The following is a 21,381-nucleotide window of genomic DNA, read 5'->3' as shown; positions in this document are numbered from 1 at the left end:
TGATATGCCTGGCCCTCGAAGGCGAATCTCAAAAATCGCCTTTGACATGACGGTATTTGTATTTGGAAATACGCGTCCTTCAGATCTATTGACACAAACCAGTCCCCTTGGCGAATTTGCGAGAGGATTTTCCTGGTTGTGAGCATTCTGAACCGGCGTTTTGAAAGCGCTTTGTTCAGCCGTCTTAGATCTAGAATGGGTCTGAGACCCCCGTCTTTTTCGGTACCAGAAAATATCTGCTGTAAATCAACTGCTGGCGGTAGATCCTTTTCCTATTTAGGAACTTTGGAACAGTCTTCCTACCATTGTCCGGGAAGCAGACACACTCTTTCAGTTCAAAGCTAGACTAAAAACACATCTCTTTGACCTAGTATATACATAACACATTACAGACTTTTATAATACAATGTTAGGCTGCATAGATTAGGGAACACTTCCCATAAATCCTGATGTACTCGTTACATCATAAGAAGAATGGCGTCTACACTAATATTAATCTCTCTGTTTATCCCGAGGTTTACCGCAGTCCACCGGATCCAGGCTGTATCCAGATCTGATGAAGGACCTGCGCCTGGACGCGACGACAGCGCAGTCCTGAAATGTCAACTAGGCTCTTCCCTGTGAAGGCCTCCCTCCCCTCCCCTCCCCTTCCCTTCCCTTCCCTTACCTATCTACAGATAAAGCGTTGTCGGGATAATTCCGGTTTGCGTGGCTACATGGAAGCGATAAAATTCTGTATTATTAATTTTAAGGCCAGACAAGTAGTATGTTGAGGGTTGATTTGTAGGGAAGGACTACACGCCTGCGCACATATATTCAAACGCACATACTTATAGACTGAACTCGCAATATGCATGTGCACGCCATCAGCGTTCTCACCGTTTCGCGTTTTTTGAAGTTTGCGCAGAAAGAACTGAAGAGTTTTCTGTTAAAACGGTACTAAGTTAATAACTAATGATCGTTGCGACGGAAGTGAATCAATCAAATTAACTTTAGCTGGACAATAACTTTATTCTAGAGCTGCTATAAAGCCAAAACACTTTACTTTAATTTCCTATTATCAATGTAAAGCTGCTTTGGAACATCTACATTGTTAAAAGCGCTATATAAATGAAGATGACTTGGCTTGACTTGACATTTTCCATCAGCCATGATGAATCTTTGAGAGGAAACTGGAGTGCCCGATGAAGCCTCTCCTCTCAACTCTCTCCACGGGTTCTCCTGCATCAGGGTGTAAGTACTCCCTGTATCCAATAACGCCTTCACTTCTTTACCTTTTACTGTTACAGGTACCAAGAGAAGGGAGGTCTGCAATGCAATCTATCATGATACTACTTGGTATCTTGATAATTCAGCTGGTATAGTATCATAAGATATGTTTTTGCTATCGCGACAACCCTAGATGTTAGCAGCGAAAAATTTGACTGGAAGGGTTTATTAAAATGACTTAATTTCTTCAGCTACAACTTGTTAAATCTAGCGCTCCGTACGCTCTAAATCAGACACAGAGATAAAATTGTGCGGTAAGATTACATTTATTTGAGTGAATTATAACATTCATTTTAATGAATTACAGAGAGATGTACGCTTGTGCGTGTGAAGTACATCCGTGCAGCGTCTCAACTAACTAACAATGAAGCGGTAAGTGTAATAAGTCAAAAACGTCGATGTTACCACCTCGCTACTGAGAAATATAATGTAGCTAATTAGTAGCAAAGTCACGGGCCAGCGTTGACAATATGTGCTCATATCTGTCCACGCAGAGCAATCTCCCATCTGTGTGTGTGTGTGTGTGTGTGTGTGTTACATGGTTAGAACGCACACCTTGCAGCCAATCAGAATCAAGTATTCAGACAGCCCATGGTATAAAGAAAAATAAAATTAAGATTATGTAGAAAAGGCAAAGAATTGCATTAATAAAAGAATTGAAAAAATTCAAGTGCAATGATTTAATTTTACTACCAAGTTTGAGTTAAAAACTTTTTAATTGAGTGAGAATTCTTTAGAAAATTAAGCTGAAAGATATTCACAATAAATTACACAGATAATCTATGGCGGGCATACAAATGAGCATGCTATGAGATGTAGCAATAATTGAAATAACAGAAAACTGAACAGGAAGAATAACAATAAAAAAAAATTGTGCACAAATCAAGTACCCACAGTCAGTTAATATTCAGGTACAAATCAAATGTAACCTTTTTGTGTTTTTAAAAATCACACGATAGCAGTAAAAAGATACAAAGCACCAAAGTAAAACTACTTACAAAAGGACTGTAGTAATAGAAACAAACAATGCTTATTGTCCACAGGTGGGCAGTAAAAACAGATGACTTCAGTTATTTCTTGTTTTTTGCCTGATTTCTTGGAGAGCCTTTTAGTAAATCTCGAATCTTGAGGTAAACCCCCGTTGCTTCAGCAACTTCTGTAAACTCAGGAGTGTCCTCAAAAGGAATTATTCCCGCAGCAAATCTACTACGGTGCGGGACGAAAGCTACTTTATTTATGGCAGTTTCCTCCGTGTCATCAACCACTAGAGCGTTCGACTCTTGTGTGCTTATGTGTGGAGAGGCTGAAGTTTCATTCGTTGCAGCGTCATTATTACTGTTTTCCTCATAAATTTCATCCAGGACGATAATATCACTCAAATCGATCACGTTTTCATTGACTGAATGTTTTTCCTGACCATCACAGGTTGTTTTATCTATCGTCTCACCCTCGCAATTAGTTACTGGATCACCAGGTGAAGTCGGTGTGCTCTGGATTTCAAAAGCATGACTCAAGTCCTCCATCTTTTCTCCTTCTTCCTCTGTGTCAAGCTTAAGTGAAGTGACAACACTGGGTGAACTTGGGACGGGGGTCCCAGAAGCTCCAGCTTCAGAATCACTGTTGGTTGTAGTATCTGCCTTTTCAAGGGCTGCCCAAAGAAGCCTTTGCTGCTCCTCCAGTTCCTCCAAAGTCAGCCCATCCTCTGACTCTTCCCCCTCCGTCATCCCCCTCCCTTGGGTGGATGGAGAATCACTTGTAGGTGGAGTTGCTGGTGGAGTACCCTTAGGGACTGGAGGTGTGGTTGGAGGCGTTCCCAGCGGTAGAGGTGGAGGAACGCTCAAGGATGAACAACCAGGAGGGAGTGGTGGGTGGAACTGGAAACCATCGGGTCTCATTTGAGGCGCGTCATGATCTGTAGAAGAACAAAAACTAAATCATCATGATCGTCTTTCATAATTATGAAGTCTTTTTTTTAGTGAGGCACTGACATGTCGGCAACCAAAAATATTCAGGACACAACAATAGACCCTGACACATTTAAAGTGTAAATTGCAGGTTAAATTTTTCACGAAGATAATGCAATGTGTTTATTAAACATAAAGATAAGAACCGCCCACCATTGTTTTTTATACCAAAATGCTGAATATAATATAAAAAGTTGGCACTTAAAGGTCCCGTTCTATGTGATCCCATGTTTCAAACTTTAGTTAGTGTGTAATGTTGTTGTTAGAGTATAAATAATATCTGTAAAATTATAAAGCTCAAAGTTCAATGCCAAGCGAGATATTTTATTTAACAGAAGTTGACTACAAAAAACGGCTCGATTGGACTACACCCCTCTACTTCCTTCTTTAGTGATGTCACTAGAACCGTAACCTCCGCCCACAGGAACACAGGCGTATTGATGGCGAAATGTCAACAGACGTGGTTGATGTTTATCTATAATCAGATACCGCAAAAGTTTAATTCGAAGTTGTTAGTTTGCTCTGTCCATTTCACCACGGACTGTTTTTCTAACCTGGAATAATATCAAGCAGGCTTCTCTCAGCGTTTCATACTGACGAAGGGGGCAATTTCAACTATATTCCAGCAAGCGGTAAGTAGTGATTTAATATGGAAGTAGCGATCACTCTTCACATCGTTCGTTTCTCTTAGTAGGATGAAAATAATCTTACTTAAACTGTGATTAATATACAGAAAGCGATCAAAGAACAATCCGTTTCCAATCGCCCAAACCTGCTGTCGGTGACACAGCGCGAGTTTATCTGGACTCTTGCCAAAACTCGTTATGAAATCAATGACGCTGTTACACTGCACAACGAAGCTCTTACTGTATTTATATGCCTCATGTTTGCATTGGTGAAATCATTAGTGAGAGTGCAGAAACTGCGTTGCAATGATAAGATCTTTTTTCACGCGATCAACAGGCTGTCATCTGCTCAATGCTCATCACTGCAACCTTTTATGTGATGGTAATAGATCTAAATACTTAAAAAACTTCTCACGATTCGTTAATCCCGATAGCTGTAATAGTAAAAACGTATAATAGCTGTAATAGTAAAAGTTTTCCAGATAGTTCCACATGTAATGCCAGATATTTCATATGCAAGCATGTCAGCCAATCACAGCAGAGGGCGTTTACACTGAAGTCTCACAGCAGACACGCCCCTTCAAACAGAGTGTTCAAACCAGAGGATGAAATCAGGCTAGGAAATATGCCTTTTATTTCTAAATTATAACAATTTTTGATCTAAAAAACATACTAACATTATAAGGGCACCCCTGGAAACATTATAAAATAATAAAAATAATCCATGGAATGGGACCTTTAACAGTGGTTTTAACCGCTCCCTTCCACTAGATGGGGCGTGACGTCATAAGAGGAACTCACTAGTAGAGTTACCGGCATTGTCAATAGTACGCTAGCAGCTATATTCTACAGAAAAGTTGGTTGTATGTTTTATTTGATCAAAAATTATGGATAAATAACTCAACTGTAAACATACTCGTGTGTGCTGACTTCAAGGGGACCGTGATCCTGCCTGAAATGAGAATAAGCTATTCGCAAAACAAACGGGTTCAGGCACGTCAGATCAGCCGCTCGCAGGTCGAGCTGTTCCACTAAACTCCTAAACGCGTTCACCTCACGGCAGCACATACTCTCCACTGCTGATTCAATTGGGTGGCATAGCCCACACAAACACAGTGATGGGGACATCAATCTCTCTTTTTCTTTTCTGACAATAAACATCGCTAATTAAATCGTGAGAAATTGATAAAGCGTGGATTGAGGAAGGATATTACATGACGTTTGAGGCTTCGATGAGACTAGCGATTGATGCCTGTGCAGTGTGTGCATCTCTACAGCTCTGATTTGGACTGACACCATGTAAGTAAATAATGTCTTCAGGTGTTGTCCCTCCTTGCTATTCTACATGATGGCAAGATTTTGAAAAGACTGGCTTGTTCCCTTATATTATCCGGGTTAAGTTTGCACCAGGCTAACCTAGACTAGCTCTAACGTAGCTACTCACCAGGACACCAGGCCAACCCTCCACTCATTCTCCTCACACCAAGCATTAATAACTGAGTGCCATGGGTCCTGGCAATTTCCTCCCCTCTCTCACGCCTGACCGGTTAAAAATTGTAGGGCTGTGGTCCATAAAGAATTTGATGGTTTCCCACATCCTCAGTCGTTCTCCAAATAGCCATAATACAGTAAGAATCTAGCAGAGTATGGGCTGCGAGTTCCCCGTTACCGAAAAAATAATCACCCAGTTACTGAAAAAACACGCTACCTTTGAAGAAACCCCAATAAATGTTATTTTAACGCATTTTAAGACAGAAATAATTAAATATATACATATAGAGCACTTTAATTTACACATTAATTGGCTGTGGTGGTTAACCTGCAACTTACACTTTAAAGGGATAATTCAAAGAAAAAGAAAAATTCACATCTACCACTTTGACATTTCAAAAAGTTCATCAAGAGATCATAAAACTAATCCATATGAATTGAGCGGTAGTATAGTTCAAACTTTTCTGAAGAGACCCAATCGCGTTATATGGTGAACAGATTGAATTTAGGCTTTTATTCTGAGGATGAACAAAAGTCTTACGGGTTTGGAACGTCATGAGGGCGAGTAATTAATGACAGAATTTTAATTTTGGGGTGAATTATCCCTTTAAAACGTGCCACCTGAGAAGCGCTAATGAAATGTCTACGCTATGGCCCTTGATTTTGGCCCTACAAAACTATTTCGTCCAAAACCGAAAATGAATCTCTACCACTTTAATACTTGTTACAGCACAATATAAACATCAAAAACTATGTAATCACTCAGTCAGTTTCTACAGTGGAAAGACGTCAATAAAACAGCTTGTAAACAATGTCACGAAACATTGCAGTTACCTTATGAAAATCATGAAATGTTCATAAACTCAAGAAAAAAAATTACTCTATAGTAGGGCTGGGCGATAAAACGGTATCTGTATTTATTGATGGGCTGTGCCGCTGTCTCCTTTCCAAAGCGCTTGTGCAAAGCGCTATTCATAAGTGGACTGAGAAGTTAAAGATGAAGCGGAACGAAAACTGCGCTACTCATTATTTTGTGCTTCACGTTCAGTTTGGACCAATGTCTGTGCAGCGCGACCCGATCTTGATCAAGCGACACTGTTACTACACAGCGCTAAGAGATCCAGAAAAGAAAGCATTTGAATTCGCCACAGAAGTAATAACATCACTGCAAGATCTAGTGAGAAGCATTCAAATTTCTCCGTTATTAACCGTAGATCTCTATTAGATCAAACAGCGCTGGCGTGGAAACCAGGACCTCTCCCACAGCCAATAACCTTCTCTCCTCATCCTCTCCACTAACCGAGGAAGAAGTATCTAAAGTTCTCCTCTCCAGTCATCCTACCACCTGCCCTCTAGACCCCATCCCCTCACACCTTCTACAAGCCATCTCTCCCACACTTCTACCAGCACTCGCACACATCAACTCATCCCTCCATACTGGCATTTTCCCTACTGCATTCAAGCAGGCTTGGGTAACTCGACAGCTCGTGGTACCATCACAAGAGAGCCACATAATCACTTTCCAGAACATTCTCATTCACGGTTCCATGCTGGTGGAATGATCTCCCCACCCTTTTCCTTTAATCCTCACTTATCGGGCTTATGCTACTCTGAACAATGCCTGAACTTCGTATTTTGAGCACTTCTTGCGTTGTTTTTGCCTCTTCACGATGACTCGCATAATTTAGTCCTAAATTGTAAGTCGCTTTGGACAAAAGCGTCTGCTAAATGACTAAATGTAAATATTATCATATTTAAATGTTATCTTTAATGTGATGACCAAAACATTATTTGTTCATCCTTCAAAGATTACCCCCATTTATAAAACTAAAAGTTTCAAGACGTATGAAAACTCACACTTAAAAATATTTTTTCTTTTGATAAAAAAAGATATGAAACATTATATTGTGATGCATTTTTTAGCTATATCGCACAGCCCTACTCTATAGAGACGAGCATTTTGATAAATATATGCACTATTTCATATTTATTATATTTTTACTTAACCTGTTGTCTTTATTATTTAATGTATGTTTTAATAAATCTGCCACGAAAACATGTTATTACAGTCACTTTTAAATGTTTATATTTCAACAACAAATTAGAGTAGAAAGTATCAATAAAAAGTTAATAGAGAACTGCATTATGTGCAATTTAAATGTTTAATTTAATTATACAACTCCATTTTCACTTGAGTGTTGATTATTAAATAAATGTGATTGATTATTAAACTATTGTCCAGCTTTTTGTTTCAATGAAAACTTTTATTTTGGTGTTTCACTATATATATAAAAAAAAACTTGAAAAGTAATTAGTTTCACTGCAAAGACGCTATGTCAAGTATGTATTCCGGAACAATCTGTACTCAATAAAACCTACAGTGTTTAACAAAATGGAAGCTGTGTACCTGACTCTATCTCCATATCCGATGCCTGGTGTGTTTGCTCTGAATTAGATCTCAATTTCTTTGTCTTCTGGAGTGTGGATTCAGACTCATGGCGCCTCTTACTGCAGCTGGTGGCCTGCTGTGCACATACAGAGATCATAAATTCCTTGGGAAATATCAATAAAGGCAATAAAACAGAAAAAAATAACTAAAATATATCGAAAAGGGTTTTTACCGATGGAAAGTTACTGCTTAAAAAAGCAGCAAAATTTTGCTTCCATTGCTGAGGCTGCATTGGAATAGACCCGAAAGACCTGTAATCCTGTATATTGGGGAAAACACACACAAGGGTTTGTTGGATTTCAACAGAACAGGCTTAACAGAGGGGAAACAGGATTTTGCATTAACAGCCATCCATAGCCACATTTGTAGACTGTCAGCTTGTAGAAAAAGGGTGCGTCTCAATCAGCTCCCTAGTTCAGTAATCTGGGAGTCATCCATTTTAAGGGCTGTCTCAATCCCAAAATCCTTCTTGTGCACTGAAACATTCGAACATTCGGAAGTTTTTTTAAGCCATTACTCTATTATATTTCGGCATAAACATACATTGCTAGACAGGTAATGAACATAATTTATCTAAGATTTATTGCAGAAAGGTTGCAGATATATGTAACAATCAATGTTTTTATCAATGTACTTTTAAATAACATAAAAAAATAAATATCAGAAAGATATCTGTGCTGCTGTTGTTCATAAATATCAGAAGTGTTGTTGCCATGTGGCCAGAAATAGAGCCATCACTGTCCCAATGTGTAGTGAGTCAGGGTCCTCACCAGTGCCTGATTTCGTGTACGCAATATATACTGATTCATGAGCTAGGGAGCCGATTGAGACGCACCCAAGATGTTCTACATTTCCTGAAGACAATGTCAGTGGTAGATGTTGCATCATCTTCGTTCTGTTTGTAGCTAAAGTTTCACCATACCAAGCTGCATCATGATGTGGAAACACAAGGATTTCTTTCTTTGTTTCATGTACAATTAGACTATCTGCACACTTACATCTCTTATGTTGGGTGGCGTAGAGACATTGAAGCCAGGAAAGTCAACCAGCTTGGAGACATCATAAGATGTCTTTTGGATGGGGTGATTTTCATCTTCATCATTTGATCCTTGCAAAGAAAAGTTAATGAGTCAATGGCAGCATAGTTGTATTTAAAACACACTATCCTTCCTTAATCACGCTTATGAAAGGTGAAGGTTTTGCAGTTCTGTGGTCAGCTGCAACAAACCCCTCAATATGAAAACCCTTAGTAATAACTTACAATTCTGGGGTTTCGTAACCTAAGGGGATTTGTTGCTAACACAGGCCATAATAAAATACCAAACTCAGTCTTACCATCATAGAGAATCAGGCCTGAGTTTTCCATTTCTGCCTCTTTTAACCAGCCAGGCGGGTAGCCGAGCTCCCTCATGCGGTAGATGAATGGAGGAAGGGTGTTTACAGTGATCCCAAGAGCATCAAGGAGGTCTTCACTACACAAAGACAATATAAACTGCATATCAGCTGAGTCGACTTTCAGAAAAATGACATTTCACAGACCAGGCGTAAGCCTAGTCCCGGAATAAAACGCATGTTTGAGCTGTTTTAACTGAAAGCAACTTGCACTGATTTATCTTAAAATATGTCAGTTCCATTGTTTTTCTCAAGATGCACAACCAGTAATGTTTATTTTTTCTAAGGCACGTTTATAAAAGCTGCTTAAATGCCTTAATTGAACTAAGGCCTCATCCTGGCTTAATCTAAGCTCTGTCTGTGAAACCAGGCCTAATCCTCCCAAATTAAAATATTTGGGCAAAGAAATGTGGGTGGAAAGACAAAATGCCTTTGTTACGTTATCAGTACTTGAGTCAATTGTATGTACAAGTCTATAATTGTACATGCAATATTTATTAACCCATTCACTAAATCAGTAAATATATATAAGATTGTACTAATTTAAAGTAGGGCTGTCACGTTCGAAAATCGATTGCACAATCGATCGGACCAACCAACACAAGTTTAGAAAACAAAAATAGGGACTCGATTTTAACGGCCTTCTCTCGGAGCGCGTCCAGCTCATCATGATACGCCCCCAGCGAACGCGCGTCACACAGCGACTTCAGGCTCTGACACACACGCATAACAGCAAATTATCCTTCTGGATAAGGTCTCTTTTTACTACAAAAATGTGAATTCAGATTCAGGCTACGGTCAACAATCGCCTACATAGGCGAAATTTGTTTGACGTTTCTAATCGTAAACACAGGCATGTTGAAGCCTGCAGTGATGTTTGTCATTGATGTTATGGCAGTCCACTCTGCTTATTGTTTTTCGAATATTGTTTCAGGAATATTGCTGACTTGTGCGTGTCTCAAGCGCGGCGCGCCCTCTTTACGTTCGTCCTAATGCCTGTTAGTTGTCCGTGGATTTGCCTATATTTGGCGTTTAAAATGGAAACGTCTTTAGATATGGAAAATCGATTTTACAATCGATTCAATGAACACTTATGTCTCAAAAATCAAACACTATTTTTTCACAAAAGTGACAGCCCTAATTTAAAGCAGCTACATAATTATCAGATTTGTGATTCAGTTAAAAGTAGATGGGTAAAGTTGGTAAGACAAACTTAGAATGTTGGCTAACATTGAAAATATCTTTTGTGTTTCAAAAATGAACAAAAGTTTTAAGGGTTTGACAATTTTCATATTTGGATGAACTAACTCTCGAATGCAATAAATGCAAATCTGCAGAAGGAACGCTGATTCATTTGTTTTGAGATGCTGTAAAATTCACAGGTATTGGACTCATATTTCAGTCTGATCTTTTGTTGGCCAATTTGGGGGTTAATGCCTGTCTATCTCTTCATGTACAGTTCTAGCAAATACAGTGATTCTCCAGAACAAGCGTGCCACACAAGCCCTGAAAAGAGAAGCCAAAACGTCTCGATCGCCCCCCAGTGACTGGTCCTAGTATAGGTCATAAGCCCCGCCTCCCCGTGTTATTCAACGGGACATGAGACCAACTAAACAATTAAATTACACTTCAAATATCTTTTTTCCAAAGGTGGTTTCTGTCATTTACTGTAGTTTTTATCACGCTGATGTAAGTTCAAGTATCTGTTTTTAAAATAAGTTTGTTTTTAGTTAGTTACGTGATGCTATAAAAAACGGTGGTGTAACGTCATGATTGACAGCTGTGATTGACAGGTTCTCTGAGCGAAGTAGTCACTGAAGCACCAACGACCGACTTTTTTTTCGGGATCTTCGGAGGACTGAGTGGATTGTATTTACTCTATTTTAACAAGCCTCTTGTCGTACTGCAATCAACAGACATCAAAATTGGAGCAGAACGGAGGAACGGAGCAGACATAGGCCACTTAAAAAAGTGCAGGGAGAGTGCATTCTGCGAGAGTGAGGGCGGCTTTACTTCCTGCTCACGACTGCGCAGGTCTGGTCCCGAGATCGCTACTGCGCAGACTCAAGTCCCAAGATGTCAGCCCCATATCGGGACACTGGCGGCTTCAGTTCTCACCAATGGAAGAGAGCGAAGGGGCGTCGTCCATCTTTTTTTACAGTCTATGCTCCAGAAGTGGAAACTAGACATGCTTTCAACATTTGATGCGAGTTGATGAACATTATATATATATAAAGATAGCCTACAGCTATTTATCAATGACAAACTAGATTTATTTGGGAACTTCTGGAAGCTTATATTAAACTGTCTTAGAATCGCTTCATACCTTTTTTGCATTTTTTTTTAATGCTTTTACATTTACATTTACATTTACATTTAGTCATTTAGCAGACGCTTTTATCCAAAGCGACTTACAAAGTAGGACTAGATTAAGCGAGACATCATGAAGAGGCAAAAAACAAGAAGCAGCGCAAGAAGTGCTCAAGATACAACGTTCAGGCATTATTCAGAGTAGCATAAGCCCGATAAGTGAGGGTTAGAGGGAAAGGGGAGGGTTTTTTTTTTTTATTTTTTTTTTTTTTTTTTATGAGGTTAAGTGCTCCCGGAAGAGATGGGTTTTCAGATGTTTTTTGAAGGTTGTCAGGGATTCTGCATTCCGGATGAGGGTGGGGAGAGCGTTCCACCAGCATGGAACTGTGAATGAGAATGTTCTGGAAAGTGATTTTGTGGCTTTCTGGGATGGAACCACGAGACGTCGCTCGTTGGCCGATCGTAGGCTTCTGGCAGGGATGTAGACTCGTAGGAGTGAGTGAAAGTAGGAGGGAGCTGAGCCTGTGATAGATCTGTAAGCAAGCGTCAATGCCTTGAACTTGATGCGAGCAGCGAGAGGTAGCCAGTGCAGTGAGCTGAACAGAGGAGTGACGTGGGCCCTCTTTGGCTCGTTGAAGACAAGACGGGCTGCAGCATTTTGGATCATCTGTAGAGGTTTAGTTGCACATGCTGGAAGTCCGGCCAGAAGAGATTTTATGATGTTTTGATCTTAGACTTATTAGGAATGATAGTTTTCCATTCTCTTTCCTAGGGCTGTTCCCTAATATTCAACGAAACATTGGTTGACGAGAAGAGGCTTAATCGACCAAATTTTAATTAGTCACAAAAAAAAAAAAAAAAACTCCACAGGAAGTGGAAAGTCACACAGTCCGTGACGGACAGATCATTAACACGGCTGGTCAACGTGGTAATTATGTCGGGTAGGAAATCCAAACGAAATAATTCACTGACCTCAAACATGGCTTATCAGTTGAAACATGCAAGTAGTAGCTCAACGTTTGCCACTTTACATGGCCGCTCGCTCTGTTGTTAACCGAAATGAATGTGCGCTATTATTAGGCACATATCCACGTGTTTGTGTGGAAGTTAAATTAGTACAGCACTTACTGCATGACATTTAACTTAACATGCATTTCTCTCTATTAGCGCACCTATTATTCTGTGGAGATGAGAGTCAGTCATCAACATCTCTGCAGCCGAGAAAACACTATAAATTATTCAAATGTTCACAATCATTACTTTTGCTAGTGCGCTTGAGCGCTTGATTTATATTTTAAAGGCTCATTATTGTTTAGCATTTCTCTGTAATGTAGAACAACAGTGATACATATTTGACTGAAGGGGGACTTTAAGTGTTTGCCTTACGTGAAAACTAAGAAATTACTAAACAAAAAAAATGCAAATATTGGCACTTCATAAGATGACTGACCTCATTATTCCTGGCTTGTACTTTGCAAATCGCTCCTCGACCTCTTCTGCATGGTAGCGTTGGTTGCTCTGATTGCTGTTCTGTGAAAACTCCTTTCTTTTTTCATTGATACGAGCCATATCTTTGGGCTTAAACAGTAAATTAAAAAAGGTTAAAAGGTTTAAAAGGCTCAAAGTTTGATTTATAACCACATGTAGATTTCAAAACATAACAATCCAACAGTAAATTTGAATCTAGTACATATATAGTCAATAACACCTTCGGACAGTCTCGGAGTTGATGGTCCTCAGAACAGCAGTTAAAACAGCATGGTCTAGGTCTGGAAAGACAACACAAGCAATCGAAAACATTGTAAAGGATTGGTAAAGGCAAGCATCAGTCTTGCAATACCATCAAAATATCAATATCCAAAAGCTGCGATTGTAAACTCTTTCCATACCTTTTCTCCTTTACCTGCACCTCTTGGCCCTCGAGGGCAATGATCTGGCCAAAGACCTGCTGGTATCTTTGCAAAAAATGATTCAGGAGCAGTGATGTGCATAGATGTGTAAAATAGAGTGAAAGCATTATCTAGATTGTGAAAAGCACAGTAAGTATAAGCTGGCTATAAGCTTTAGGATACTTGGGAACTTCCCATCCATCAGTCAGTTGGGGGTTTTCATTCAGCAGCGGCTGGCCAAGTTTATCAACACAGAAGTTGGTGAAGTATAAAACACTCCCTATTATCTACAAACCAAAAACAAGATTGATAAGTAGTGGGTTCAATAGTTGACTACTTGAATATGAATAATGTGTTCTGCTGGGTCACTCACACTGAAAGCATTTTTTATAAGTTGGGAGTCACTGGAAGTCTTCGCTTTATAGCTCTCCTCCATGACGAAACTTGAATGCTACAAACAAGGAAAAAACAGAATTTGTGAATACTGATGGAGATTATTGTATTAAATTCCTTGTCCAGTGATATTAAAGATGTACATGTGGGTTGACACGAAGCGCAGAGCCTTCTGGATCATTGTTACACTCATGTAGGCGTTTCTCGACAAGACAGTAGATGAAGTCTTCAATGTCTTTCCGACACTGCCTAAACACACACACAAAAAGCATATAAAAAAAACTACATTTTTTAAAACTTTTAAACTTTATAATCAAGGATGTTACAGAAAGTACCTACTTGGAAATGATGCTGTTTCCATAATTAACCTGACAGAGCGGTCCATCGGTTTTGGAATCTGCTATTTTTATACCCCTGCCATAAAAATAATTTCCATTGAATCAAATCAGTAACTGCAAATGCCCTGTTTAACCGTATATTGAAATAGAGTGTAAATAATTATTATTAACTCACGTAGGACGACTTAATATGTTCAACTTTCTCTTCAGTTCCTCATGTGGATCATCATTAAGGTACAAAATTCAACACTCAATATAAAGACAGACAACAAGCAGTGGAAAAAAAGAGAGTAGAAGTACACCATATAGCTATTATTGATCAGTATTAGCATTTTTCATCTGTTTGATGAGGCTAATATTGAAATTAGAGAGCATATTTACTCCAGTGAACCATTTTTCTGTTCCAGCGGCTGTATTACAGAAACTTCCCGTCTTAATTCTTGACTGAAGATTTGAAAAAAGTTATATATTACAGAAAAGGTTTTTAAGTACTAAACATTCAATCTTCTTTTTTCATTTCAGTCTTGATGCTTGATGTAAAATTGTACATTTAGGAGTTTCAGTAGGCTTTTTCTAACAAAAACATTCAAAATAACAGTTATTATGTTGATTATCGACCATAACAACTAAAAAGTCGGTGCAAACTTAATGGGATAGTTCACTCAAAAATGAAAATTCTGTCATTAATTTCTCACCCTCAAGTCGTTCCAAACATAAGACTTTAATTCATCTTCAGAACACAAATGAAGATCTTTTAAATTAAATCTGAGAGATTTCTGTCCCTCCATTGACAGTCTACACAACTACCACTTTAACGCCTCAGAAAGGTAGTAAAGACATCATTAAAGTAATCCATATGATTCAAGTGGTTTAATCTAAGTTTTATGAAGCCATAATTTACACCTTTATTTACAAATCTCGCTTTCACAAGAGCAGCACGACACGTGTGTGTTGTTGACACGAGAGAGGACGTTGTTAGGTGAGGGCACCTTGGAGATTCATACTTTATAAATAATGGTGTAAATTATGTTTGTTTGTTTGTTGCGCAAACAAAGCAGTTGCGTCGCTAGGGCTTGAAGGTGGTAGTTACGTAACTTAGCTGTCAATGGAGGGAAAGAAAGCTCTCAGATTTCATTAAAAAATATCCTCATTTGTGATCTGAAAATGAACGAGAGTTTTAGGGGTTTGTAATTATTGACAGAATTTTCATTTTTTTTGGGTGAACTATCCCTTTAATCATACTTTCATCGTAACTGAACTAAACATAACTGATCTACTCAAACATCAGACATTGTTCAACGTCTGTTGAGCACAATCGAAAAGTGTAATAATAGATACAGCTATATCCAGTGATACAGCTATATTCAACACGCAAGCAAAGCAGTTAAGCAGTCAAACATATTTCAGCCGAAACCGAAAGCCAGCACGCTCACTGGATGAAACACTATAAGGATATTCTCTGCCTTCAGACGCTCAACTGTTTCTTCGCACACTTCTAATGTCTGCCGAAGCCCCCGGAGTCTATCTGAACTCTCACCCTCTTCCTCATCACCTTCATCTATTATACGAATGTGCGTTGGCGCTTTTTCGTCGAATTGCTCGAACAATTCTGCATCTCCAAAATCCACCGCCGCCATGTTTGATGATCGCAAAGCGCGTCCGGTTCGAAGGACAAATCCTACAACGCGCTGACGCTTGACTGTTGATTGGCTAGAGACCAGAATCAGGAAGTAAATATACACTCATATGTAGATAGAAACATCACGGCGTTTGGGGAATACTTCATACTTAAAGCATAAGCAGGCTATATGACCGTTCCTAAATTAAGTTTGCGGTTTTACCATGCCCACCACGTTAAAGATTATATCTGGCATGTCAGGGCGTTTGCAATAAAACTATTTATTTCTTCACTATTTTAAAATTTTCCTGTCTGTAAATCATCATGACATCTGGAGGAGTTTCTCTCATCAATATGTCATATTGGGAGAGTGGGAAAAGGAGGATACGATTCTTGTATCTTGCAAACAATAACTCCTTTAACGTTTCTAAACGAAGCACAAATGAGGTAAGTGTAATACTAACACAAGTAACATATTACTGTTGATTTTTGGACATGCATATCCTGCTGGAAAAACTGCTGAAACCAACCTAAGCTTGGTCATATCTGATTTAGTAGGCCAGTTTTAGAGGGGTTCTGGACACTTTTTGGCTAGCTGATCGGACTGGGACACCAGCTTGAAAACTGCTAAGACCAGCCAAGGCAGATTTTAGCATTTTAGTTTCTGCATGGAAACAACTGCATTATAGTAAAGCAGTGCGTTCCCCTGCTGAAAAAAAAACACTCTATGCTGGTCTTAACTGGTTTAAACTAGATATAACTGGTTTAAGCTGGTGACATTCAGCTGTTTTTAGATGGTTGGTCAGCTGGTCTACCAGCCTGACCAGTTAAAGAAGTGGCCGGACAGCAAACACCCCTTCTAAAACCAGCCTGCAAAACCAGATGTGACCAGGCTGGAAGAAAAACTAAAACCAGTCAGCCAGCTTGGGCTGTTTTTAGATGTTTTTTCAGCTGGGTTTCCACTATGGCTTCTCATTTTTCCAGTGAGCATTCCCCCATCTCTTGATTACTGATGAATTAAATACACTTTAATTAATATCAGTTTAAAGTATTTTTGCCTTCAATTTTTAATACACTATAGAGATACCTGAGAAGTACTTTTTGCTGTAAAACATTTCTGTAGGACCTGATACCTAAAAAAAAAAAAAAAATGCTATTTAATTTAGTAATCCATGTACAATTATTTTGTATGGTTCCTCAAATGAATTAAATTTTGTTTATTCATTCATTTGTTGATTTTTTTTTTTTTTTTTATAGGATCAGATGATTCCTCTCTTTCTTGGAGCTGATCTGTTCTCAGACACAGACATTCGTAGTGAAAACCAACCCAGATACCATGCGAAATATGCTAAACGAGGACTGGCAACTAAACTGGTTTTCTCATCAGGTATTTGATGATCATTTTTTGGCCTGGGCATTGGATAATAATAGTTAATTTTCATGAACTATTAGAGGATAATATTTACCTTATTGCGTTCTAGACTTCAGATTCCAAGGGCTACGACTTCCTTTTTCCAACAACAGTCTGTGGTTCTATAGTGTTCAAGGAGTTTTTCGAGTGGCATTTGAACTATATAGCAAACAAGACCAGCTCTCAATCATGGAGTCATTTCAGGTAATTTGAGTTTATCATTATATTTTATGTCTTTGTATCTTCACGATTTCTAATAAGTCTTGTTTGTTTTTTATGAATTTTCCTCGTAAGGATCTATGGAAATCTCGAATAAATGACAGCAACTTAAACACGACCTATCATCTGGGTGCCCAGGATGTTCAACCCCAAAATGATCAAGAGGCACAAACAATTTTGGCAAATAATAAACCATGTCCATCATATCAAGGCCATCAACACTCAGACGGAGGGGAAATGAACATCTTTCCAATAACCACAGTTCAGTCAGATATTTCATCATCTACAGATCACGACTACTGTTCCTTAACAGAGCAAACGAACTTAAGCCAGTGCCGTTTACTCGCTGATAAACTTCACAGCCTAGCGGAAAAACTGAAGTTACTTACAAATATGGAAGCAGAACAATTAAACACTACCACAAAGGTCTTGGACTATGTTGAATACTCTATCACTGGGATGATTGAAGAGGAAAGACTGACGGATACTGTGATGGCACTGATTCACACTCATTTTAAGAGCTACTCCATCTACTCAAGCAGTCTTTTAAAGGCTGTGGCAGGTTGGCTTGGCCAGCAGTTCAATGCAGCCAACAGCACCATTAGCCACCGGGTTGAAGGTTTTAAGACCCAACACATTGAGCACATCACGAACTTGCCACCTCCAGAGGAGCTGGCAACTGAACTTTTCCCAGAGGCAATGCGAAATCTTCTTGCACACTGGATGGGTCTGAGTGACGAGGCAGAACACTGGAAACGACACAGCGAATACCCAATTTTATTGCTCATCCTTGAATTTGCCAATCACAATCTTATCACTGGAGTGGCCCATGTATTGTATTCCAGTCTAATATGCAAATAAGTGTAGTTATTTGCATATTATGTCCTGAGGTGACATTTTTATAGTTGTATAGCCTTTAAACAAATTATTCCAAATAAATTGTTTACCGTTAAAAGTCATGTTTTTTATGTCTTTTCCACACATGTTGGGGGCACAAATGTAGTATTTGTTCATAAAAACAAGTCTTGTGATTTTAGGCCAAACTATTAAGAATTTAAAAGGAAATTGGCTATCTCTCATAGTTCATATCTTCATATTTTTAACTTCACATCCTTTTTGCCACACTCAGCTTAAAATGTGTTGAAGCATTAGATAAGAATGTTTTGGTTTATCAAAAAAGCTTTTGGTAACTTTTAGCCAGCATGGTTTAACGATGATCTGAGAGGCACAGTATAGCTGGTAAAACAGGCAGAATCCAAATACATTTACATTACATCTCAAATATAGTTACAACTGACCCACCAAACAGACAAGAAGAGGAGTAGTGAAAACAAAAGTAACAAACCTGCAAAGGAAACTTTACAGTGAGATGGAATATCTCCCTTTTTTCAGAAGGAACCTAATAAGGAAGAAATGTCCATTTTCAAGCAGAAATACATATTGTATGCTTTATTTTGAAAAAATATGTGTATTTGGTAATATGTGCAAGTTTGTATACATTTAAGCCTTGCAGTGCATTAAAAAACTGTATACACCTGTTGCATTCCCGGGTCTGTTTTTATAAAACAGTTATAACTTAATATTTTTCAACTAAAACCATATTGTATTTGTTCAGGAACTTCTCATTAATGAGTGAATGCACACTTCTTCTTTTTTTTAAAGTTTTGAATGTGACCATGTTTTATCAAGCTATTACTACAGTACATGTACCCCCTGTTTATTAATTACATTTTTTTTAAAAAATGTTACAAGAACTACAGCAAAAAATGTGATGCAAGAAAATGTTTTTATCAATATTTATGAGAAATTTAATTTGAATATATCATTATATAAAGAAAAATGAAACAAAAGCACGCACATCAGTCTCAAAAGGGTGCTCGACTAAAAAACCAACAAGTAAATAATAAAGTATAAAGTCGGCAACACCTAAGCTCCAAAATTATCAAAAATATTTATTTTCAAGACAACTATCGCATAGCGTATGTTACGTTTCGAGCACGCAGGATGAAGAGCCTGCGTGCTCGAAACGTAACATACGCTATGCGATAGTTGTCTTGAAAATAAATATTTTTGATAATTTTGGAGCTTAGGTGTTGCCGACTTTATACTTTAATATATCATTATATGAAATGTATAAGAACATATAATATGAGAATTACCAGTGTGAACTCCATTGACTTCAGTGGATTGAATTAAATTCCTTTTAACTTAAAACTCATGACTGCTCAAAACAGTCTAAATGTAATAAAAAATTATTAAATGTTTCCAAACAAAATATATTAATTTTACTTGCATTTTATTTTCGGATCGAATTAGATGATAAACAGCGAGAATAGATGTCGTGCTTAGTGACACACATCATAGTTTATCTTTCCTCAGGGTGGAGCGCAAGCAAAGACACGCATGATATACGTATGTTAAAGTGGGTTAATAAAGTAGGTGATGCATTTTTGTAAGAAAAATATCCATATTTAAAACTTTATAAACTGGCGTCCTGTGACAGCCGTACACGAGTCGTGTTCTGGCGGAAGAGTGACCTCTGACCCAACATATGAAGTAGGATGTAGCGTAAGCTTAGGTGAGAGTAAACGCCTCTCGTGGTGCAAACAAATAGAGCAGGGCAACAAACTCAAGATCATCTTCTCTCATATAAAAAATTCTCGTTTTAGACTTCTAATTCATGACTGGTGTTTTGTTTTGCTCTTTCCTCTGCGCTTCCATGTTCATCAATATGTCATGCGTCGGGTCAGAGGTCACTTTTCTGCCGTAACTAGACTCGCGTTTGGCCGTTACCGGAAGCCAGAGATTACAGTTTATTAACTTGTAAATATGGATATTTTTCTTACAATAATGCATCTCTGTCTGGCTGCACATGGGTGGAAATCTACACCATCGCTTCCCTCAAATCCGTGCCGTACTACCGCCCATATCACTGACAAAGTGTATATGGCAGTCGACCAGGCAACATCGGCCATTCATTCAATGGTAGTGCTCCAGGTTTTTCAAGCCAAGATGCTTCAGGCTTTATATTAACGGGGTCCGGGTTCTGAGTCCTTCAGGAAGTTGAACTTGGACCTGGTGCTCAGGACGACTAAGAAGGCCACTCAAGGTATTGCAGTCTTATTGTTCTTCAGTGTCACTTATGGCTCATGCTGACAGACATTTAAGATTCGGAGAAGGCACGGCTGTTGGACGTGCCCATAAGCCCCCATAGTCTCTTTGGCGATGCTGTGGGATCTTTCTCAGAAAAGTTTTTAGAGGCAATCTAAGACACTGAGCCACTTTGTGCGTAAGCGGGCTTCAGCTCCTCGGCTGCGTTCCAGATCTTTCTCAGCGCAGCGCTCGTCTCATCTCAGCAGCAAGACCATATGCTAAACCTTCTTCAGGCTCGAAGAAGGACCCGGAGCCTGCCGTGAACTCAAGTCCAGATACTTCAGGCAGTAGAGGAGGCAGGATCCCCACCAATCAAACCCTGCAACTGAGCTCCAACCTCGTTCCTGATGTGAGTGTTCTGAGGAGGAATGTTTCGTCCGTCGAAGCGGAGGATGAGTCACAGAGCAAGAGAGTTTGTCTTGCTGTGTTACACCCATCCCTTGCTGGTTGCAGGTGACAGGGGTGGGGGGTTGAATAATGGTTTGCAATAAAGTTCACTTTTCCTCCTCACTTTCATTTGCACAGTATAAGCAGGATCCCACCATTCAGCGGTGTCATGCATGGCGCACGCTTCCGGTGGTGTCGGAGTGGGTAATGAATACAATTGTGAACGGCTATACTCTTCAGTTTAGCACGCAGACCACCCCGCTTCTGTGGCATGATGCAGTCAGTGGTGCCAGATCAGCATGCATCTATTTTGCGAGCAGAGATTCAGTCTCTCCTGGCGTAGCAGGCGATAGAGGTAGTGCCACCAAAGCACAGGGAAGGCGGTCTATATAGCCGCTACGACGGAGGTGTCCAGCCCATTTTGGATCTGAGACCGCTGAATCGTGCACTGGTGAAAAGCTTGTTTAAAATT

General features: G+C 39.1%; 2 protein-coding genes across 5 annotated transcripts in view; one reads left to right on the top strand and one right to left on the bottom strand.

Annotated features, from left to right (window-relative positions):
- Window positions 1-1,523: 1,523 nt before the first annotated feature.
- zcchc8 (zinc finger, CCHC domain containing 8) lies at window positions 1,524-15,815 on the bottom strand. Of its 2 annotated transcripts, none has more exons than XM_079872710.1 (14): window positions 15,578-15,815; window positions 14,297-14,339; window positions 14,123-14,197; window positions 13,927-14,032; window positions 13,764-13,841; window positions 13,574-13,677; window positions 13,391-13,456; window positions 13,210-13,270; window positions 12,952-13,079; window positions 9,135-9,271; window positions 8,798-8,907; window positions 7,972-8,058; window positions 7,758-7,875; window positions 1,524-3,181 (listed from the first exon to the last, which is right to left on the bottom strand). In XM_079872710.1, the coding sequence occupies exons 1-14, from the start codon at window positions 15,756-15,758 to the stop codon at window positions 2,340-2,342; spliced, it is 2,136 nt and encodes a 711-aa protein (XP_079728836.1). In that variant the 5' UTR covers window positions 15,759-15,815; the 3' UTR covers window positions 1,524-2,339. The 2 variants fall into 2 exon arrangements, with proteins under 2 accessions (XP_079728836.1, XP_079728837.1); XM_079872711.1 differs by having other exon boundaries at window positions 7,758-7,872.
- A 21-nt stretch (window positions 15,816-15,836) lies between these two features.
- LOC307159391 (uncharacterized protein) overlaps window positions 15,837-21,381 on the top strand; it is a 216,538-nt gene continuing 210,993 nt past the window's right edge. The window contains exons 1-5 of one of the 3 annotated variants that reach the window (XR_013821369.1): window positions 15,837-16,186; window positions 16,997-17,126; window positions 17,221-17,354; window positions 17,445-18,844; window positions 18,875-18,896. Coding sequence is in view for 1 of the 3 variants with exons in the window: in XM_079872736.1 (XP_079728862.1) it covers window positions 16,064-16,186; window positions 16,997-17,126; window positions 17,221-17,354; window positions 17,445-18,230 (1,173 nt within the window). In the remaining 2 variants the exon portion in view is untranslated. Of the gene's footprint in view, window positions 16,187-16,996; window positions 17,127-17,220; window positions 17,355-17,444; window positions 18,915-21,381 lie in introns of those variants that run through there. The other 2 variants (XR_013821368.1, XM_079872736.1) reach the window with 2 other exon arrangements.

Source organism: Squalius cephalus (assembly GCF_949319135.1).
Source record: "Squalius cephalus genome assembly, chromosome: 5".
NCBI classification, from domain to species: domain Eukaryota; kingdom Metazoa; phylum Chordata; class Actinopteri; order Cypriniformes; family Leuciscidae; genus Squalius; species Squalius cephalus.
Note: the sequence above shows the minus strand (reverse complement) of the source record. Positions and strands in the feature narration are given on the sequence as shown.

What these genes read in the sequence shown, in the direction of transcription:
- zcchc8 (XM_079872710.1), bottom strand. Translation starts at nt 15,758, where the DNA reads ATGGCGGCGGTGGATTTTGGAGATGCAGAATTGTTCGAGCAATTCGAC. An exon ending in CGCTTCGTGTCAACCCACAT is followed by an intron (nt 13,842 to 13,926) that starts GTACATCTTTAA and finishes CCTTGTTTGTAG; the next exon opens with CATTCAAGTTTCGTCATGGA. An exon ending in GGATATGGAGATAGAGTCAG is followed by an intron (nt 3,182 to 7,757) that starts GTACACAGCTTC and finishes GTTCTTCTACAG; the next exon opens with ATCATGACGCGCCTCAAATG.